This window comes from Giraffa tippelskirchi, chromosome 2 (assembly GCF_054371585.1).
Source record: "Giraffa tippelskirchi isolate mGirTip1 chromosome 2, T2T-mGirTip1v1.2.pri, whole genome shotgun sequence".
NCBI lineage: Eukaryota > Metazoa > Chordata > Mammalia > Artiodactyla > Giraffidae > Giraffa > Giraffa tippelskirchi.
In genome coordinates, this window is record NC_137276.1 from 118304484 (window position 1) to 118321880 (window position 17397).

The window sequence follows — 17397 nt, forward strand, 5'->3', positions numbered from 1 at the left end:
AATCTGTGCTTACTGAAATCTACCTTCCTTCAAGGTCTAGCCCAAGTGTCCTTTCTTCTAAGGAGCCTTCTCCACAGCCATTCTCCAAAATGCCCTGATAGAATGTGTAGCTCTACGTTCGTGACTGATTGTATGTCTTTCCTCCCACGCTCTCTTTGAATTCTTTGCTCTGTGTCTTACAGAGTCTCATTAAAAGTGAAGTAATAAGTGAGTGAACATCAGTGAGTTAATCTCTCGGTAAAATAATGGAAAGCTGGATCTTTTAAGTGCTTGATGATCATGTCATTTGTTCCATGAATAAAGTCTCTCTTTAAGCCAAGATTCCCTTTCAAAATTTCTGCATGCCTAAATTATAAGGCTATAATTAATTAATAAATATCTAGATACTTTCTAAACCCTGCAGTGAGAAAAAGCCATTCCAATCAAGTGAGGTCTTGTGGAATTTGTGCAACTCGGCAACAAGAGATCAGTGTAAATCAATTTCTAATACACTGGAAGAGCAATCAAGACTAATAACCCACTAGCATCAATGAAAAGGTATTATCTAAATGGTATGTTATCTAAATGGTCTCTTTTCACATTCATCCAGTAGACTACCATGAAGTGATGTAACCACAACCCTCTGACGTCAAATTCAGGACAAGACTGGACTAATTCTGTTAGGGAAACCAACCTGGAAACAGGTTTCAGGATCCCTGCTTCTGGAACATTCACAAACGGTGATGCTGGGACTTACCCGTGGGGTTTCTGCCTGGGTCCTCCGAGCCACCATCAGTAACAGCTGTTGTTGAAGGGCAGTGACTGTAGGGTCCCCAGAAGAAGGATCTTGACTCTCAGAAGTCGTGGTACTGGAGGAGCTAATCTGCAAGTCTCTGAGGATGGGCAAAATAAACACTTCGGTTACCTGGAAGTACTGGAAATCATCTATTTATTACACCCAAACACAAGGACAGCATGGATCCTTAATGCAGGTTGCAAGTAAGCTTCTTCCACCTTGCATGAGCAGTTCCACTTCCATCTCTAAGAATTTTCCACAGTTTGTTGTAATCCAAAGAGTCAAAGACTTTACTGTAGTTAATGAAGCGTAAGTAGATGTTTTTCTGGATTTCCTTGCTTTTCTCTATGATCCAACGAATGTTGGCAATTTGATCTCTGGTTCCTCTGCCTTTTCTCAATCCAGCTTGTACATCTGGAAGTTCACAGTTCATGGACTGCTGAAGCCTAGCTTGAAGGATTTTGAGCCTAACCTTACTAGCATGTGAAATGAGTACAACTGTACATTAGTTTGAACATTCTTTGGCATTGCTCTTCTTTGGGATTGGAATGAAAACTGACCTTTTCCAGTCCTGTGGCCACTGCTGGGAAAGACTGAAGGCAAAAGGAGAAGAGGGCAGCAGAGGATGAGATGGTTAGATGGCATCACCAACTCAATGGACTTGAGTTTGAGCAAACTCAGTGAAGAACAGGGAAGCCTGGCATGCTCTGGTCCATTGGGTTACAAAGAATTTGACACAACTTAGTGACTGAACAACAATAACAATGAGTGTTTCAAGTTGACAACTGCATGTGCCATGCTACCTTCAGCAAGAAGGGCAGTCATCTTGCACACGTTCAAATAACTCAGGTTGTCCAGAGATATAGGGTGCCATGGGATAAGCAGGTGGACACTTGGTGTTCTAAAGACAATGATCTCAATTTTCTATATATTTAATGGAAGGGGAGGTGGTAGCAACAGTCTCTAGCTTCATATTTTGTACAAACAATAAACAGTGAGCTGGATCATTCCCAAGACACTGATCAGGGAGAAACAGTGATGATCTAACACCTCTGCTACCTCCTTCACCCCCAACACTGTCCACACCTCCTCCTCACCCCCCACCTCCACTCAAAGCAAAGAGAGTACAGAGTAGGGCAAAGAAATGCCTCAGGTAGTTGTAAAAGAGAACATTACTAAGCTAGCTGTGATCTGTATCTAAAGAACTTTATTGTTGTTAATTGCATATAAACTGACAGGACTAAAATTAATACAACTCTTTAAGCAAACTCAAGCTCGGCATTTTCCCTTTGGCTCAGAAAGCAACAACTAGGATATACTTCTCCATCTGCTTTTCCAGCAGGGCACCCATAACGTTGAGGAGACAATCGGTTGCCTCACCTACAGCCATTTCTAACAGAATTCCTGCTCATGGAATTCTAGTTTTATTCAATCATCCAAGACTGTGTGCTCCAGAATAGACGGGGTCCCTCCCTGACCCCTGGAGTAAATCCTGGTTACTCCATGCCCATCGTGGGAACTCCATTCACTCTGGCCAGTCCTGGCTTTGGCAGAGGAGTGTAACACTACTCTAAAAGGCCACCATGGAACAAAGGGATAAGGATGCTCACAGCCAAGTTTCTCTACTTCTTTTGTTTCAGTTTTTAATTTTTTTAATTGATTAATTTATTTTTGAAGTATAGTTGATTTACAATGCTGTGTTAATTTCAGGTGTACAGCAAAGCGATTCAGTTACATAGGGGTTCCCAGGTGACTCAGTGGTAAAGAATCTGCCCGCAATGCATGAGACCTGGGTTCAATCCCTGAGTTGGGAAGATCCTCTGGAGAAGGAAATGGCAACCCACTCCAGTATTCTTACCTGGGAAATCCCATGGACAGAGGAGCCTCAAGGGTTGTAGTCAATAGGTTGCAAAAGAGTCAGACATGACTTAGCAACTAAACAACAACAACAACAACAACAAATATGTATATGTTCTTTTTAGATTCTTTGTCCATATAGGTTATTAAAAAATATTGAGTAGAGGTCCCTGTGCCATGCAGTCAGTCCTTGTTGTTTATCTATTTTATACATAGTACTGTGTATATGTTAATCCCAAACTCCTAATTTATCCCCACCACAGTTTTCCCCTTTGGTAACCGAAGTTTGCTTTCTATGTCTGTGAATCTGTTTCTGTTTCACAAATAAATCCATTTGTACAATTCTTTAGATGCCACATATACATGGTTTCATACAATATTTGTCTTTCCCTGTATGACTCACTTCACTCAGTATGACAATCTCTAGGTCCATCCATGTTGCTGCAAATGACATTATTTTGTTCTTTTTTATGGCTGAGTGGTAATGTCTTCTGATTTCTAGTCTCATGTTTCAGTACAAAGTCTCTGACAAGTTTTTAGTCTTTCTTTTTCCCAACTCCCTACTACTGTATTCATGAACAGACAAATACTCTCCAGGAACGGTGTTTAAAATACATCCACTGTCCTCACGCGCACAAAGACACAGATTTCTCTACAGTTTTGAGACTATTTGATGACACATTCAATAAAGGCCTCCTTGTAAAGAACTACTTAGGAAATATTGTATGTTAACACCAGGGTTTGAGAAATGAGTCACGTGGGATAAGTACATGGATTTTGAAAACTTAAAAATCCTATCCTTCTGTTACGTAGATGATTGTTCCATAAACAGTCCTTTTGCTTCCTGTCCATATTGGTGGTGTAATGTCTGTCACTAATAGAGAAAAAAAGTTGGATGTATAAAAACAATGTTCATTCAAACCTTTGTGCTTTGTGTAGAAACCTCTGAGGACTACACTTCTGTCATTTCATAGCTAAATACAATAGAATTGGAAAGATTTTGTTAATACAAATTCAGAGAAACCCAAAACTCAGCAAATGCCAAAACTTCACTAAACCCAAAAGATTAATCTGACTTCACTGTAGGTAATGTAGGTGATGACTATAAACAGCCAGGGGCAGGATGAAAATGTGAGAAAATCTAGACAGTGTATAGTGCCCTCTGTTGCCAACTGAAATAAACTATGAACAGACTATTGTGTAAGGTGTTAACAGTTACTTCAGAGCAACTTTGTTTCTGTCAGGAAACATGGTCCAAAAGAAAGTGCTGAATTTTTTCATATTACTTAGCATGCTTCTGATGGCAAAATAAAAATAACAATAGATAACATTATTTTTCTCGTGAAAGCCATTTAAAAATCCTATGTAAAAATCTAGGGTTTGGTTTTCTTTTCAAAATCTTTTGGATGAGTTTTAGAATTAAACAGAACTAGGGTGGTGCCACTGGTAAAGAATCTACCTGCCAATACAGGATATGCAAGAGCCATGGGTTCGACCTCTGGGTTGGGAAGATCCCTGGGAGAAGGAAATGGCAACACACTCCTGTATATTTGCCTAGGAAATCCCATGGACAGAGGAGCCTGGTGACTCTATGGACAAGAGGAATCCATGGGGTCACAAAGAGTCAGACATGACTGAGCAACTTAAGCATGCACACCCAGGTTTAAATTATCGCTCTGCTATTTACTATCTGTGACTATAAGTATGTTGTTTTCCTACCTCAAATCCTCACCTATAACTAAGATCCTACTGTGTAGCACAAGGAACTATATTCAGTATCCTCTGATAAACCATAATGGAAAAGAATATGAAAAAGAATGTATATGTATGTATAATTGAAACACTTTGCTGTATGGCAGAAATTAACACATCATTACAAATCAGCTATAATTCAGCAAAATTATTTTTTAAAATCTTCACCTGTAAGATAGGGATGATGTCTTCCTCACAGAGATTGTTGTAAGATTAAATCAGACTGGGTATGGTGCTTCTCATATATTAGTCACTTAATAACTATACCTTTAATAACCTTCTTATTTCCTTCTACTGATATAAGACCTGACTTTGCACATTCTCATATGAAACAGTAAACTGGCCCCTATGTTTTTCACACAAATAGCATACTAATTCTAGTTGTCTTTATGAGAATGAGGAAAGAGTGCCTTGCCCTCAACTCAGCCTTAATCTTTTTCGTTGAGTAAAGACAGATTCAAACAGCATATCAAGCTCCTCTTAATCACCCTCTTTTACACAAGTTTAGTATCCTAGGCGAGTCATGATGATATAGAGATTCTTTTCTGAGCTTTATGACTGGTGTGTCCTCACCAGAAAACCTGTCTTGTCATGTGTATAAGGGTTTTCTATTTTACTAGGAGATGTGTAACTCTGTTTACAGGGGTAAAAAGATGTATCTTCTTCATTTGGCATAATTTTCTGGGGTCCTGAAGTTGAAGTGAACCATGGGCATCAGCTTTTCCACTCAAGAACCAACGAGGCTATGTTGTCATAAAAATCACTCAGTGGACAGGTCTTTTCCTACCAACAACCCTCTAAGAATTCCCATCCAATCTTCCTTTTCTTGTATCTCTTCTCAGACTATCTGCTGTCTTTTCTCTTGATCTTAGCTATGGGCTGTTTACATTTAGAATCATCTAAAAAGTTTCTGTTAGGGGAAGGGATAAATTAGCAGTTTGGGAGTAATACTATATATATATATAATAAATAATCAACAAGGACCTACTGTATAGCACAGGGAACTCTACTCAATGTTTTATAATAACCTATATGGGAAAAGAATCTGGAAAATATATATATAATAATTGTATTACTTCGCTGTACACCTAAAACTAACACACCATCGTAAATCAACTATACTTCAATTTTTTAAAAATCTCCAAAGAAGTCTCTGTATCACTAACTTAAGGCTAGGGACTTCCCCCATGTTAATAAATATAGTGTTAAAATGCTAAGCTTCAGGAGACATTTCCTCCTCTACAATAGCAATAGAAATGGAAATGTTCCAACCCTATAGTAATTACACTCTGAACTACAATAGATCTGTACTTGCACATCTGGTCTTGATTTTCCTGCTCTCTGGTTAACCTGTGGTCAACTAGTTTGGTTCAGAGCTATTGCATAGATGTTGTTGTTGTTGTTTAGTCACTACGTCATGTTCAACTCTCTTGCAATCCCATGGACTGTAGCCCTCCAAGTTCCTCTGTCCAAGGGATTCTCCAGGCAAGAATTTGGGATTGGGTTGCAACTTCCTCCTCCAGGGGATCTTGCTGACCCACCCAGGGATTGAACCTGCGTCTCCTGTGTCTCCTGCATTGGTAAGCTGATTCTTTACCACTGAGCCACCTGGGAAGCCACATGGCATAGATAAATAAATTTAAACTCGATCTAGCTTACACCAACAGCAGAAATAGTGATTAATGGAAATTACAAAAAGAGAAGCCACAGGAAGAAATAAAGATGAACCAGGGGCCAGAATGGTACACTTTCTCATAGACAGACTTGGGTTTCAAACTCACAGTGACCATATTGTATTACATTGCACTCTCCAGGTTTTCACTCAACCTAGCTTCTGTAAGTAACTGAAATACATTTTCCCACTGATGTGGAAAGAAGTCCTTGAAATTGTTCATCTTTCCCACATTTCAAAACTTACAGGCTACCAGGCTGAGGGAGAGGGCCTCTCTTTTTCTGCCTGTCCTTCCTTGTTTTACGGGCTTACTTGGGGGCCACAGGAACAAGTCACCCAGAGGAGCAGCCTAGAGATGAAAGCCACAGTCACATGTTCAAGATGTGGGATCTTTAAATAAAGAAGCAGTGTTTTGGAAACTCTAACCTGTTATTTAGAATTTGAACAGGGATTCTTGTTTTAAAGTCTTCAAACAACTCTTCTTTTATATGACAGCAAAATTCGTCTTTGCATTTGAGAAAAAAGAGCACCAGCCTGGGAGCATGTCGGGGCCTCCAGCACGGGATGAGACTGCCACCGTGTGGCAGCCGGGGCTGTGGCCACGGAGACAGACTCCCACTGAGCCGTAGGGCCTCTTGCCCAGGGTTCAGAGGAAGGGCCTGGGAAAACAGAAGTCTTTCTAGGGTGAACCTCAGAAACCCTCCATTGTTAGGACTCTGCGCCAGGATGAAAATTTAATCTATCTAGTGTGTCTAAGAAAACGAAATAAGGACTACAGTGAAAGGATCTGATGTTAACAAGAGAACAAGAAAGAGGACACAGGGATTGTAGAACAGCAGGAACTTCACAGAGGCAAACCCCTGGGTGGTCATCTGGTTTTTCCAGATATTTCCACCTCTATGTGACCTTGGAAAAGACCCTGATGTTGGGAAAGACTGAAGGCAGGAGGAGAAGGGGCCAACAGAGGATGAGATGGTTGAATGGCATCACCGACTCAATGGACATGTGTTTGAGCAAACTCCGGGAGAAGGTGAAGGAGGGGGAAGCCTGGAGCGCTGCAGTCCATGGGGTCGCAAACAGTTGGGCATGACTTAGCAACTGAACAAACGTGATCAAAGGCACCAAGAACCCCCATGCCAGCAGTTTCCAAAGTAACTCAGTAACACATAACTCTATCATGCAGATCAACAGAGCAAAGCAGCTATGCACATATCTTAAATATCTATCACTGGAGTTAACATTTTCAACTCATGCCTGAGGGGAACAAAAAACGAGGCATATCTAATATTGAGAGAATTCACAACATTTTACATTTTGCCCACCTAATTGACTAACATCCATGCCCCACATTCTGGCTGAGCTAATGCAAACCAGGGATCACTACTTCTGACGAATGTAAAGAAGAGAATCCTAAAGAGGTGTTTTGTTTTTTGTTTTGTTTTTTACAACTTTCTGCCTGCTTACCTTCTTTGGGATCCAGGTACTTAAGCACGATGGCTTTAAAAGGCTTTCCTGAGAGTTGATCCCAGTAAGTAAGGGAGGCTTTACTGAGACCAGGGTCAGAGAGGCTAATAATAATAATGTTCAACAAAAAAGTAAGAACTCTGAGAAGACGATAAAGATTAAGTGCACTTCAATCCGTCTTTGGAATATAATACCTAATGGGTTTAGAGATTTAGAGTAGCTTTCAAAGGCAAGACTAATGTACAAGTATAACAATATCTGTTTCAATATGTACTATTGCATGCATGTGAATCGCTCAGTCGTATTCGACTCTTTGCGACCCCATGGACTGCAGCCCTCCAGGCTTCTGTGTCCATGGGATTCTCCTGGCAAGAATACTGGAGTAGGTTGCCATTTCCTTCTCCAAATATGTACTACAATGATTCATAAATAAATAGAAGCTCAAAATAAGTGAATCCAGATAAATACAAATAGATGATCACTGATGTAATCTACTCTACTTTTTTAATAAAAACAAGTTGAGATACAAAAATCCCTGATAAAGATCCTATAAACTGATTTGCTCCAGATGAGTTTACCATTCAGTAGACCAAGGCTACTTTATGAGTAATAGATTCTCAAAATGAATTGAAACGCTATGTCTTTCCATAAGATTTCACTGGAGAGCAGATGATATGCATTTTGTATGCATTTTAAAAAATTTTGTATATATTTGCATGAGATTGCTTTTGACACTAGAAAAGGTTTTATAATACTAAAGCGTGGTTATATATCGTTTACAAAAGAAAGCTCTTCTATGTTACTTGCAAGAATTCACAGGTGAAAGAAAGGTAAATCTTTGCTGAATAAAGAACAGAAACTATCAAGTTTTCATTGCAAGACATACAGAGGAAATAATAAAAGTCCACTTTGCAGTGAACCCTTTGGACACAAAATACACTTCAACTTTTATGCAGCTTCACCTTCAACTTCCTAGGCAGAGAGCCTATTTCAACTTCGATTTTCTAGGCAGATGAGCTCATAGAAGGGTCTGAGCTGGTGAATCAGTCCTGTGTCCTGGGTAATAAATTTATCCTCTGAATTTTTTTTTTACATAGCAATTCTGAATTCTGCTATTCAAGCCATTGTCCCTTATTCTAGTTTCCGAGGCAAGCAGGACTACATGAGATAATGTTACCAAACGTACTGGTTTTCTGGACAGTTATTGTACAACCGGAAAATACTGCTTATATTTCTCTGGCAGTTAATGAGAAATGTATTGGTTCCCACAATGACGGAGGGACCAAGGAGGGAAATTTGTTTCCTCCCCTGGTTTCCTCCAGGAATCCCCAGAGAGACATGGAAGTTACACGGCAAACAATTCCTTATTCATACTTGGGAGTCAGGGATATAAAACTGTCACATGGCAACTAGGCTTAACAATGGTGAAGAGGAATGGCTTTCTGGCCAATAATAAGAATCAGGGGTTTAATGGCCTAGTTGGAGGCAATCCCAGCCACTGAAGTTGCCTTAAAGGGAAAAGGCTGCTTTTCTAATATCTTCATGGCTGAAGGGCTTAGAAACAGCCCTAACTAGGAATCCTTCCAAGTTCAAAATCAAAGTTTATGTTTACTCTGGTAGGAGAACTCTAAATGTAATGGCATTCAAAGCCAGGCATAAAATAGTAAAGTACCCTCTCTAAAACTGCCAAAGAGGCCAAAAAGCTGGAACACAACAGGTTGATAGAATACAAGGTACTTAACCACCTTAAAAATCTCGTAAAGTGACTCATAAAGGTGCGAGAGGAAAGACTTTCCCTCAGCCTAAAGTCCGGCTCTTTTGCTACATAAAGTCATGGTGAACCTCAACCACCATTCTACCGCTTCTGTTTGGAGACCGTTTAACAACAGCTCACATGGCCCAGTGTCCCCTATGAGATGTACTGTACTAAGCACTGCATATTGTTGTTGTTCAGTTGTTCAGCTGTGTCTGACTCTTTGTGACCTCATGGACTGCCAGCATACCAGACATGCCCTTCACTATCTCCGGAGTTTGCTCAAACTTATGTCCTTTGAATTGGTGATATCATCCAACTATTTGGTCCTCTGTCGCCCCCTTCTCCTCCTGCCCTCAATCTTTCCCAGTATCAGGGTCTTTTCCAATGAGTCGGCTGTTCGCATCAGGTAGCCAGAGTATCGGAGCTTCAGCTATGCTATTTAGCTTTTAAAGCCACCCACTGAATTCATTCCTAGCATTATTTCCATTTATGGATTAGAAAGCTGATGCTTAAAATGATCAACAAGCTGCTCAGTGTCAAACCCAAAGTTACTGTTTGTGCAGGAAAGGGAATCTGAGTCAGTCCAAGATGAAAGATCAAGTTCAAGCTGCAGACACAACCGCTCTGATGTCAGGGAAGTGTGGCTTTCCTTCAGGAAATGTCAGCTTTCCACCACAGTCATCTCTCATATGGACAAAGAAAATCATTTCCATTGAATGGAATATAACACTAGAAAATCAAATTTGAGATTCAGTCTCAATTTTTACAGAGAAGGGTTAAAAAGAGTCATTTCGCAGAGTTTTTTCCCCGCCATTTTCCCACTTATGAAAGGAGAAGATAACATTCTGCGTTACGTATATACACCGCATGTGTGCTAAGTCTCTAAGTCGTGTCCAACTCTTTGCAACTCCATGGACTATAGCCCACCAAGCTCCTCTGTCCATGGAATTCTCCAGGCAAGAATACTGGAGTGGGCTATGTGCCCTCCTACAGGGGATCTTCCTGATTCAGGGATCAAACCCGCGTTTCTTACAGCTCCTGCATTGCAGGTGGATTTTTTTTACCACTGAGCTACCGGGGAAGCCCTCATATATATACTATTATGTATAAGTTAGATAATTAATGAGGACATACTATATAGTGGGTTCGATCCCTGGGTCAAGAAGATCCCCTGGAGGAGAGCATGACAACCCACTCCAGTATTCTTGCCTGGAGAATCCCATGGACAGAGGAGCCTAGTGGGCTACAGTCCACGGGGTCTCAGAGTTAAACACGACTGAGCAACTAACACACACACACACACACACACACACACACAGAGCACAGCACAGGGAACTCTACTCAGTGCTCTGTGATGACCTATATGGGAAGAGAATCCAAAAAAAGGGGGATATATGTATATGTATAGGTGATTCACTTTGTTGTACAGCAGAAACTAACACAAAGCAGTAAAGTAACTGCTGCTGCTGCTGCTGCTGCTAAGTCGCTTCAGTCGTGTCCGACTCTTTGCGACCCTATAGACGGCAGCCCACCAGGATCTGCCGTCCCTAGGATTCTCCAGGCAAGAATACTGGAGTGGGTTGCCATTTCCTTCTCCAGTGCATGAAAGGAAAAAGTAAAAGTGAAGTCGCTCAGTCGTGTTCGACTCGTAGTGACCCCATGGACTGTAGCCTACACCAGGCTCCTCTATCCACGGGATTTTCCAGGCAAGAGTACTGGAGTGGGATGCCATTGCCTTCTCCGAGTAAAGTAACTATACGTCAATAAAAGTTAAATTTTAAAAAATATGTTGACCAGACAAACTCCTATTGCTTCTGGCTCTTCCCCTCCAACAATCTCAAGGTGAGGGAGTGATCTGTGAGTGCTGTTTTAATAACCCACCTTCACTGGGTTGTTTCTCTGCAGAGAGGTCTAATTACTCCTGCTGCAAGCAGAACCAAACATGACATTCTCCACGGGATTTCACAGCCCACCTCTCCCCCTCCTGCTCTACCTCTTACCTGCTAGCCCTAAATGACCGGCTGGTGTCTGCTATCCAGAACTCTAATTGGGCTACCTTGTCATTTCCAATGACTAATTTGATTCAGTTCACTATTTACTGAACACCCACCTACAGAGGGCTAAGTGAGGGCTACAGAGGCACCCTAGTATTTTTATTTGTTGTGTAGTCACTAAATTGTGTCCAACTCTCTGCAACCCCATGAACTATAGCCCACCAGGCTCCTTTGTCTGTGGGGTTCTCCAGGCAAGAATCCTGGAGTGGGTTGCCATTTCCTTCTCCAGGGGATCTTCCTGACCCAGCAATTGAACCTGTGCTTCCTGCATTTGGCAGATGGATTCTTTATCACCGAGCCACCAGAGAACCACAGAGGTACCCTAGCCCTGGTGACTTTTCCTTAAACAAGAACAGTCTAGAAGAGCTGGGCGTCTCCTGCACCAGGGAGAGTGTGGCGAGCTCCTCTAACGGCAGCATGGAGGGATGGAGTAATCATCATGGTAGGACTGACACAGGAAAGATGGATATAAGAGGCAGATAGTAATCTGTGCTTGGAAAGAAGAGAATTCCAGAAGGTAGAAGTGCATGGAGATGGGTGTTCCAGGCAAAAGCAGGCAGAGGCCTGGAAGAGGAAGGGTTGAAGGCTAGCTCCACGGGGCCTCCAGGAGTGAAGCAGTGAAGCAAGGGCTGTGAAGGGTGCCTGGAGGAGTGGGGGGTCCACGTAAGGGCACCCCAATATCACATATGTTAGCAAGAGGACTGCCCCACCCAGGTCTCAGAGCACTCACAGGCCTCAGCCAACCATACATGTCATCTGTGGCCTGTAGCAATTCAAAAAAATATTAAAATCGACAACATTAGACAAAATAGAGGGACTTCCTTGGTGATCCAGTGGTTAAGACTTCGCCTTCCAATGCCGGGGGTGTGGGTTCAATCCCTGGTCAGTGGCTAAGATCCCATAGGCCTCTCAGACAAAAAACCAGAAACATAAAAAATAAAAGAATACATTATCGAATATTATAACAAATACTTTAAAAAAATGATCCACATCAAAAAAAAAATCTTTTTAAAAAATGAATTTTTACAATTAAATGGGAATTTCTAGCTCCTCTTGGGAAAAAATTGAAAAATCTGGTCACCCAGGCCTCCCACGCTGGCATAAGCACCCTAAATAGCCCTCTAGCAAGCTCAGTCATGTCTGACTCTTTGTAACCCCGTGGACTATAACCCACCAGGCTCTCTGTCCATGGCGTTTTCCAGGGAAGAATGCTGGGATAGGTTGCCATTTCCTCCTCCAGGGGATCTTCCCAACTCAGGGATCAAACCCATGTCTCTCATGTCTCCTGCACTGGCAGGTGGAGTCTTTACCACTGGTGCCACAGGACAAATGCCCTCCAATGGATTCAGCACCCAACACCCCTCGCATTTGATTCTGGGTCCACTTCACCCATTTATCCCACCTGCCTGGCACCCAGGAATTGAGGCTGGGGCCCCTGCCGGCGGGAGGGTGCTGGGGGAGGAATTTAAGAGTCTCCTGGCCACTTAGTAGCTACTGAGGTTGGCCTTGTCTCTTCATCAGTCTCAGTTTCCTTTTCTATCTGGTGGAGCTAATATCACCTACCTCTACTTTGTCCCACAGATGAAAGGGGATAATTTAATACTTAGCATAGTGCTTAGTGCAAAATACATATTAATAAGCAATGGCTGCTGCCAGCATAACTATGACCGGAAAACACTTCCTTCAGGGCCAAAAACTGCCAGAATGTTGCTTCCCACGGAAAGACTCGAGGCGCGCTGGAATACAGTGTAGAGTGTGAGTGACCTGGCCCTCCAAGTTACAAGCTCCTGCCCTGCTGTCACTGCACTTGATCAGCTACATGCTGCTCTGATGTGTCTTTACCTCTAACATTAAAGAAAGGAGTGACACTCTCCATAGATACACACACACACACAAGTGTGTTAATGAAAGGATGGTTGTTGTTCAGTTGCTAAGTTGTGTTCAACTCTTTGCGACCCCATGGACTGCAGCACGCACATGACACCAGAACATGAGCCCCTGGGTCAGGAAGTGTCCAACATGCTACAAGGGGAGGGCAGAGAAATATCTCCAGAAAGAATGAAGCAGCTGAGTCAAAGTGGACATGACGCTCAGTTGTGGGTATGTCTCGTGGTGAAAGTAAAGTCTGATGCTATAAAGAGCAGTATTGCACAGGAACCTGGAATGTTAGGTCCATGAATCAAGGTAAACTGGATGTGATAAATGCAAAAATTAACATACTCAAACTAAACCAGCTTGGAACTTCCCTGGTGGTCAAGTGGCTAAGACTCCTCTCCCAATGCAGAAAGCCCAGGTTCAAACCTGGTCAGGGAACTAGATCCCAAATGCCAAAACTAAAGATCCCATGTGCGGCAAATAAGACCTAGTGCAACCAAATAGATAAATATTTTTTAAAAAAAAACAATAACAAATTAAACCAGCTTGTTTGCTTTTGTCTTAAAGATAGTGAAAGTGTTAGTTAGTCAGTGTGTCTGACTCTCTGCAACCCCATGGACTGTAGCCCACCAGGCTTCTCTGTCCATGGAATTCTCCAGGCAAAAATACTGGAATGGGTTGGCCATTCCCTTCTCCAGGGGATCTTCCCAACCCAGAGATCGAACCCAGGTCTTTTGCATTGTGGGCAGACTATTTATAGTCTGAGCTACCCAGGAAGCCCTGCTTTCATCCTATCTTACCACAATTTTTCTTTCATACAACCAATTCAAAAATACCCAAGCCATCACTACACCACACGCATCCACAAAAGCCAAGTCTGATTATAAATCCAAAGAAACTAGCCTCTCGCATGTGGGAGGCACAGCTTTTAACATCTCTTAGCCTGGGGAGTGGAGAAGGCAATGGTACCCCACTCCAGTACTCTTGCCTGGAAAATCCCACGGCCAGAGGAGCCTGGTAGGCTGCAGTCCATGGGGTCGCTAAGAGTCAGACATGACCGAGCGACTTCACTTTCACTTTTCACTTTCATGCATTGGAGAAGGAAATGGCAACCCACTCCAGTATTCTTGCCTGGAGAATCCCAGGGACGGCGGAGCCTGGTGGGCTGCCATCTATGGGGTCGCACAGAGTCAGACACGACTGAAGCGACTTAGCAGCAGCAGCAGCAGCAGCCTGGGGAGGAGTGTGAGACTATTAGAATATTCACCCTAAGGCTGTCAGACAGCAGCTGAAATCCAGAAGATCATCTGACTCTACACAGGACTGAGCCCTTTTTTTCTGAGCATGAATTAAACAAATGGCAGTCCCATAAGTGCTTTTCCAGCATCACCCCAGGAACACCTTCAACGCTATAATTTTGCTAAGTGAACTGACTAGAATTTTGGGCTAAAGCATCAAACAAGAAGCACCGCGCACCTCCTGTGCCCAAATGGGCCACTGAACGGCCACAGCACTCCCGAACAAAGTCCCCTCTAAAGGACCAAATGGGCCACTGAACGGCCACAGCACTCCCGAACAAAGTCCCCTCTAAAGGACCAAATGGGCCACTGAACGGCCACAGCGCTCCCGAACAAAGTCCCCTCTAAAGGACCAACTTACCTCAAAGAGTAGACAGTATAGAGGACATGTATATTCTCAATAATAAAATGGCACCCCTTCCAGTATTCTTATCTGGGAAGTCCCATGGACAGAAGAGCCTGCCAGGCTACAGTTCAAGGGGTCACAAAGAGTCGGACATGACTGGGCGACTAAGCACACACACATATAATAGCCGACATGTATATTATTTTATCTTTAAGCACAAGAAAGAGATGATGTGCATGACTATGGGCCATTCTTTCTTAGAACTCTTAAGACCCTGTCAAACTACTTTAGGAAAAAGCAGATAATCAAAGACTTAGAACTTAGCATGTAGAACTTCCCTTGTGGTCCAGTGGTTAAGACGTCACATTCCAATGCAAGAGGTGAGAGTTCGATCCCTGGTCAAGGAACTAAGACCCCACATGCCTTGCGGCCACAAAACCAAAACATAAAACAGAAGAAATAAAGAAAACAAATTCAATAAAGACTTTTAAATGGTCCACATAAAAAAAAAAATCTTTAAAAATAGAATAAAGAACATCACATGTAGGGCTGAGGGACGAAGACCTTGTCCATCAGAATGTTCACATACAAGAAATGTAAGAGACAACTAGGAACGTTTCTTTAAAAGAAGGTTGCTTTTATAAACTCTATCATTGCTCTCTTTAAAGAAGGACAGTCATTAATTTACTTGCATTTTACCAGAAGGAGAATCCTCAGGGGTCATTTGTCAGCTTTTGCTGCTCAGCATCCATGCACCGTGGGGCTTCCCAGGTGGCACTAGTGGTAAAGAACCCACTTGCCAATCCAGGAGACTCAAGAGATGCACATTCAACCCCGGGGTCGGGAAGATCCCCTGGAGCAGGAAACGGCAACCCACTCCAGTATCCTCCCTGGTAAATCCCATGGACAGAGGAGCCTGGTGGGCTACGTCTATGGAGTCGCAAAGAGTCTGGCACAATTGAGCAACTAAGCACACATCCACCCACCCTCTCCAATTTTCCCTCTGAAGAGTACTCCCTTATATTCTCAAAGGGAACCTGTCATTCCAGCTCTGTGGATGTACTTAGACCCAAGCCAAGTACTTGACTTGGTGACTGGGCTCAGGGTCCACAGCCCAGTCAGAATGAAGGAGTTACACAGTTTATGGGGAAGAACATGTTATCTCTGGTGGACTCGAATGAGAGAAGACATAAGATGTGGGGCTACTGCAGGCACCTTTTTCTTTTAATATCAGGGCATTTTATTTATTTTTAGTCACAAAGCATGTGGGATCCTAGTTCCCCAACCAGGGATTGAACCTGTACCCCCTGTGTTGGAAGCACAGAGTCTCAACCACTGGGCATCAGGGAGGTCCCTGCAGGCATCTTTTGACTGTCACGGTGAGGTGTTTGAGAGCGATGTCAGAAAGAGCAACAGGAAGGCGATGGGAAAAAGAAACCACACACTTGAAGCCATCTACCCAAGACAGCTCCGTTACATGGACCCTAAATTCCCATTTTGGTGAAGGCTGCTGGACTTGGATTTCTCTCATGGGTAACAGAAAGGGTCTAACTGTTCATGTACACGAAAAGGCAGATCTAGGAAAGGACTGACATTTTGAGACACTGCTAAGCCACAGAGCTTCACAGGAAAACATAATCGGTGTCCCCTAAAACTTCAGCAGGGCCAAAACCTACCCTCGCCAAAATCTCTTTCACCAAGAGTAAATGCACTACGGCAATCCTTAGCCCCAACAAGTCTCGAAATGGAGGGGGAGCAGGGATTAAACAGAAAAGAGCTCTAGTTGGGGAAGAAACACAGAGAAAACAAAAGAAAACAAAAGTTGGAGGGAAATTAATGAGAGAGAAATTAAGGGGAGAAAGTGAGTTAATGGTATCTCTCAGTGAGGTATGGTCCAAGGAATGGGGCTTACTGAAAACCCTATAGGCACTCTTTTTAATTCTTATCTGCACACTGTGTATTTTTAGTGTTTTAAGGCTCTGAATATGTGGCCTTATTCTAACTGCCATTACCAGCAAAAGGCAGTTCAAATATTTTCCTTGGGGAAAGTGAAGCCCATTTATCAGCAAAACAAAAATTAAAAAGCTTTGTAAATCTATTTGGGGATAAAATAAGAGGCTTGGACTTGATCCAAATATAGCTTAAAAATACTACAGCTTTCAACTGAGGATTGCAGGGTAATAGGACAGCTTTTCAAGCTGTGTTCTCGTGTAATTAAATATTTTGTCTGAAGAAAGCTGCCACCTTAGATGACTGAACTCATCAAATCATTGCCACAAAATATCCTGGAGGCTGGAGCCAAGATGGGGTGGCAGACCTGTCTCTCCTCTTGGGTCTCCATTGGCAAACATCGCTTTGCATGCTTTTTGGCCGAAGAAGGAGAATTTTGTGTTGTTTTGATTGAAACGTGGGTACCCAGGGAGATAAGGAACAGTGGAAGGCAGGTGGGTGATGGAGACTATGACTGTCTCCCCCCAGGACTCACTCTGGACCCGAGCAGGCTGCTCTGGGGCTGGGAGCCAGGTGGGGTTGTGTGGTCATGAATACT

At 42.8% G+C, this 17397-nt stretch overlaps 1 protein-coding gene across 2 annotated transcripts in view; it reads right to left on the minus strand.

Annotated features, from left to right (window-relative positions):
- PCNX2 (pecanex 2) overlaps nucleotides 1-17397 on the minus strand; it is a 308594-nt gene that overhangs the window by 242574 nt on the left and 48623 nt on the right. For both annotated transcript variants that reach the window (XM_081570388.1, XM_081570387.1), the window contains exon 9: nucleotides 737-872. In XM_081570388.1, coding sequence (XP_081426514.1) covers nucleotides 737-872 — 136 coding nt within the window. The remainder of the gene's footprint in view (nucleotides 1-736; nucleotides 873-17397) is intronic.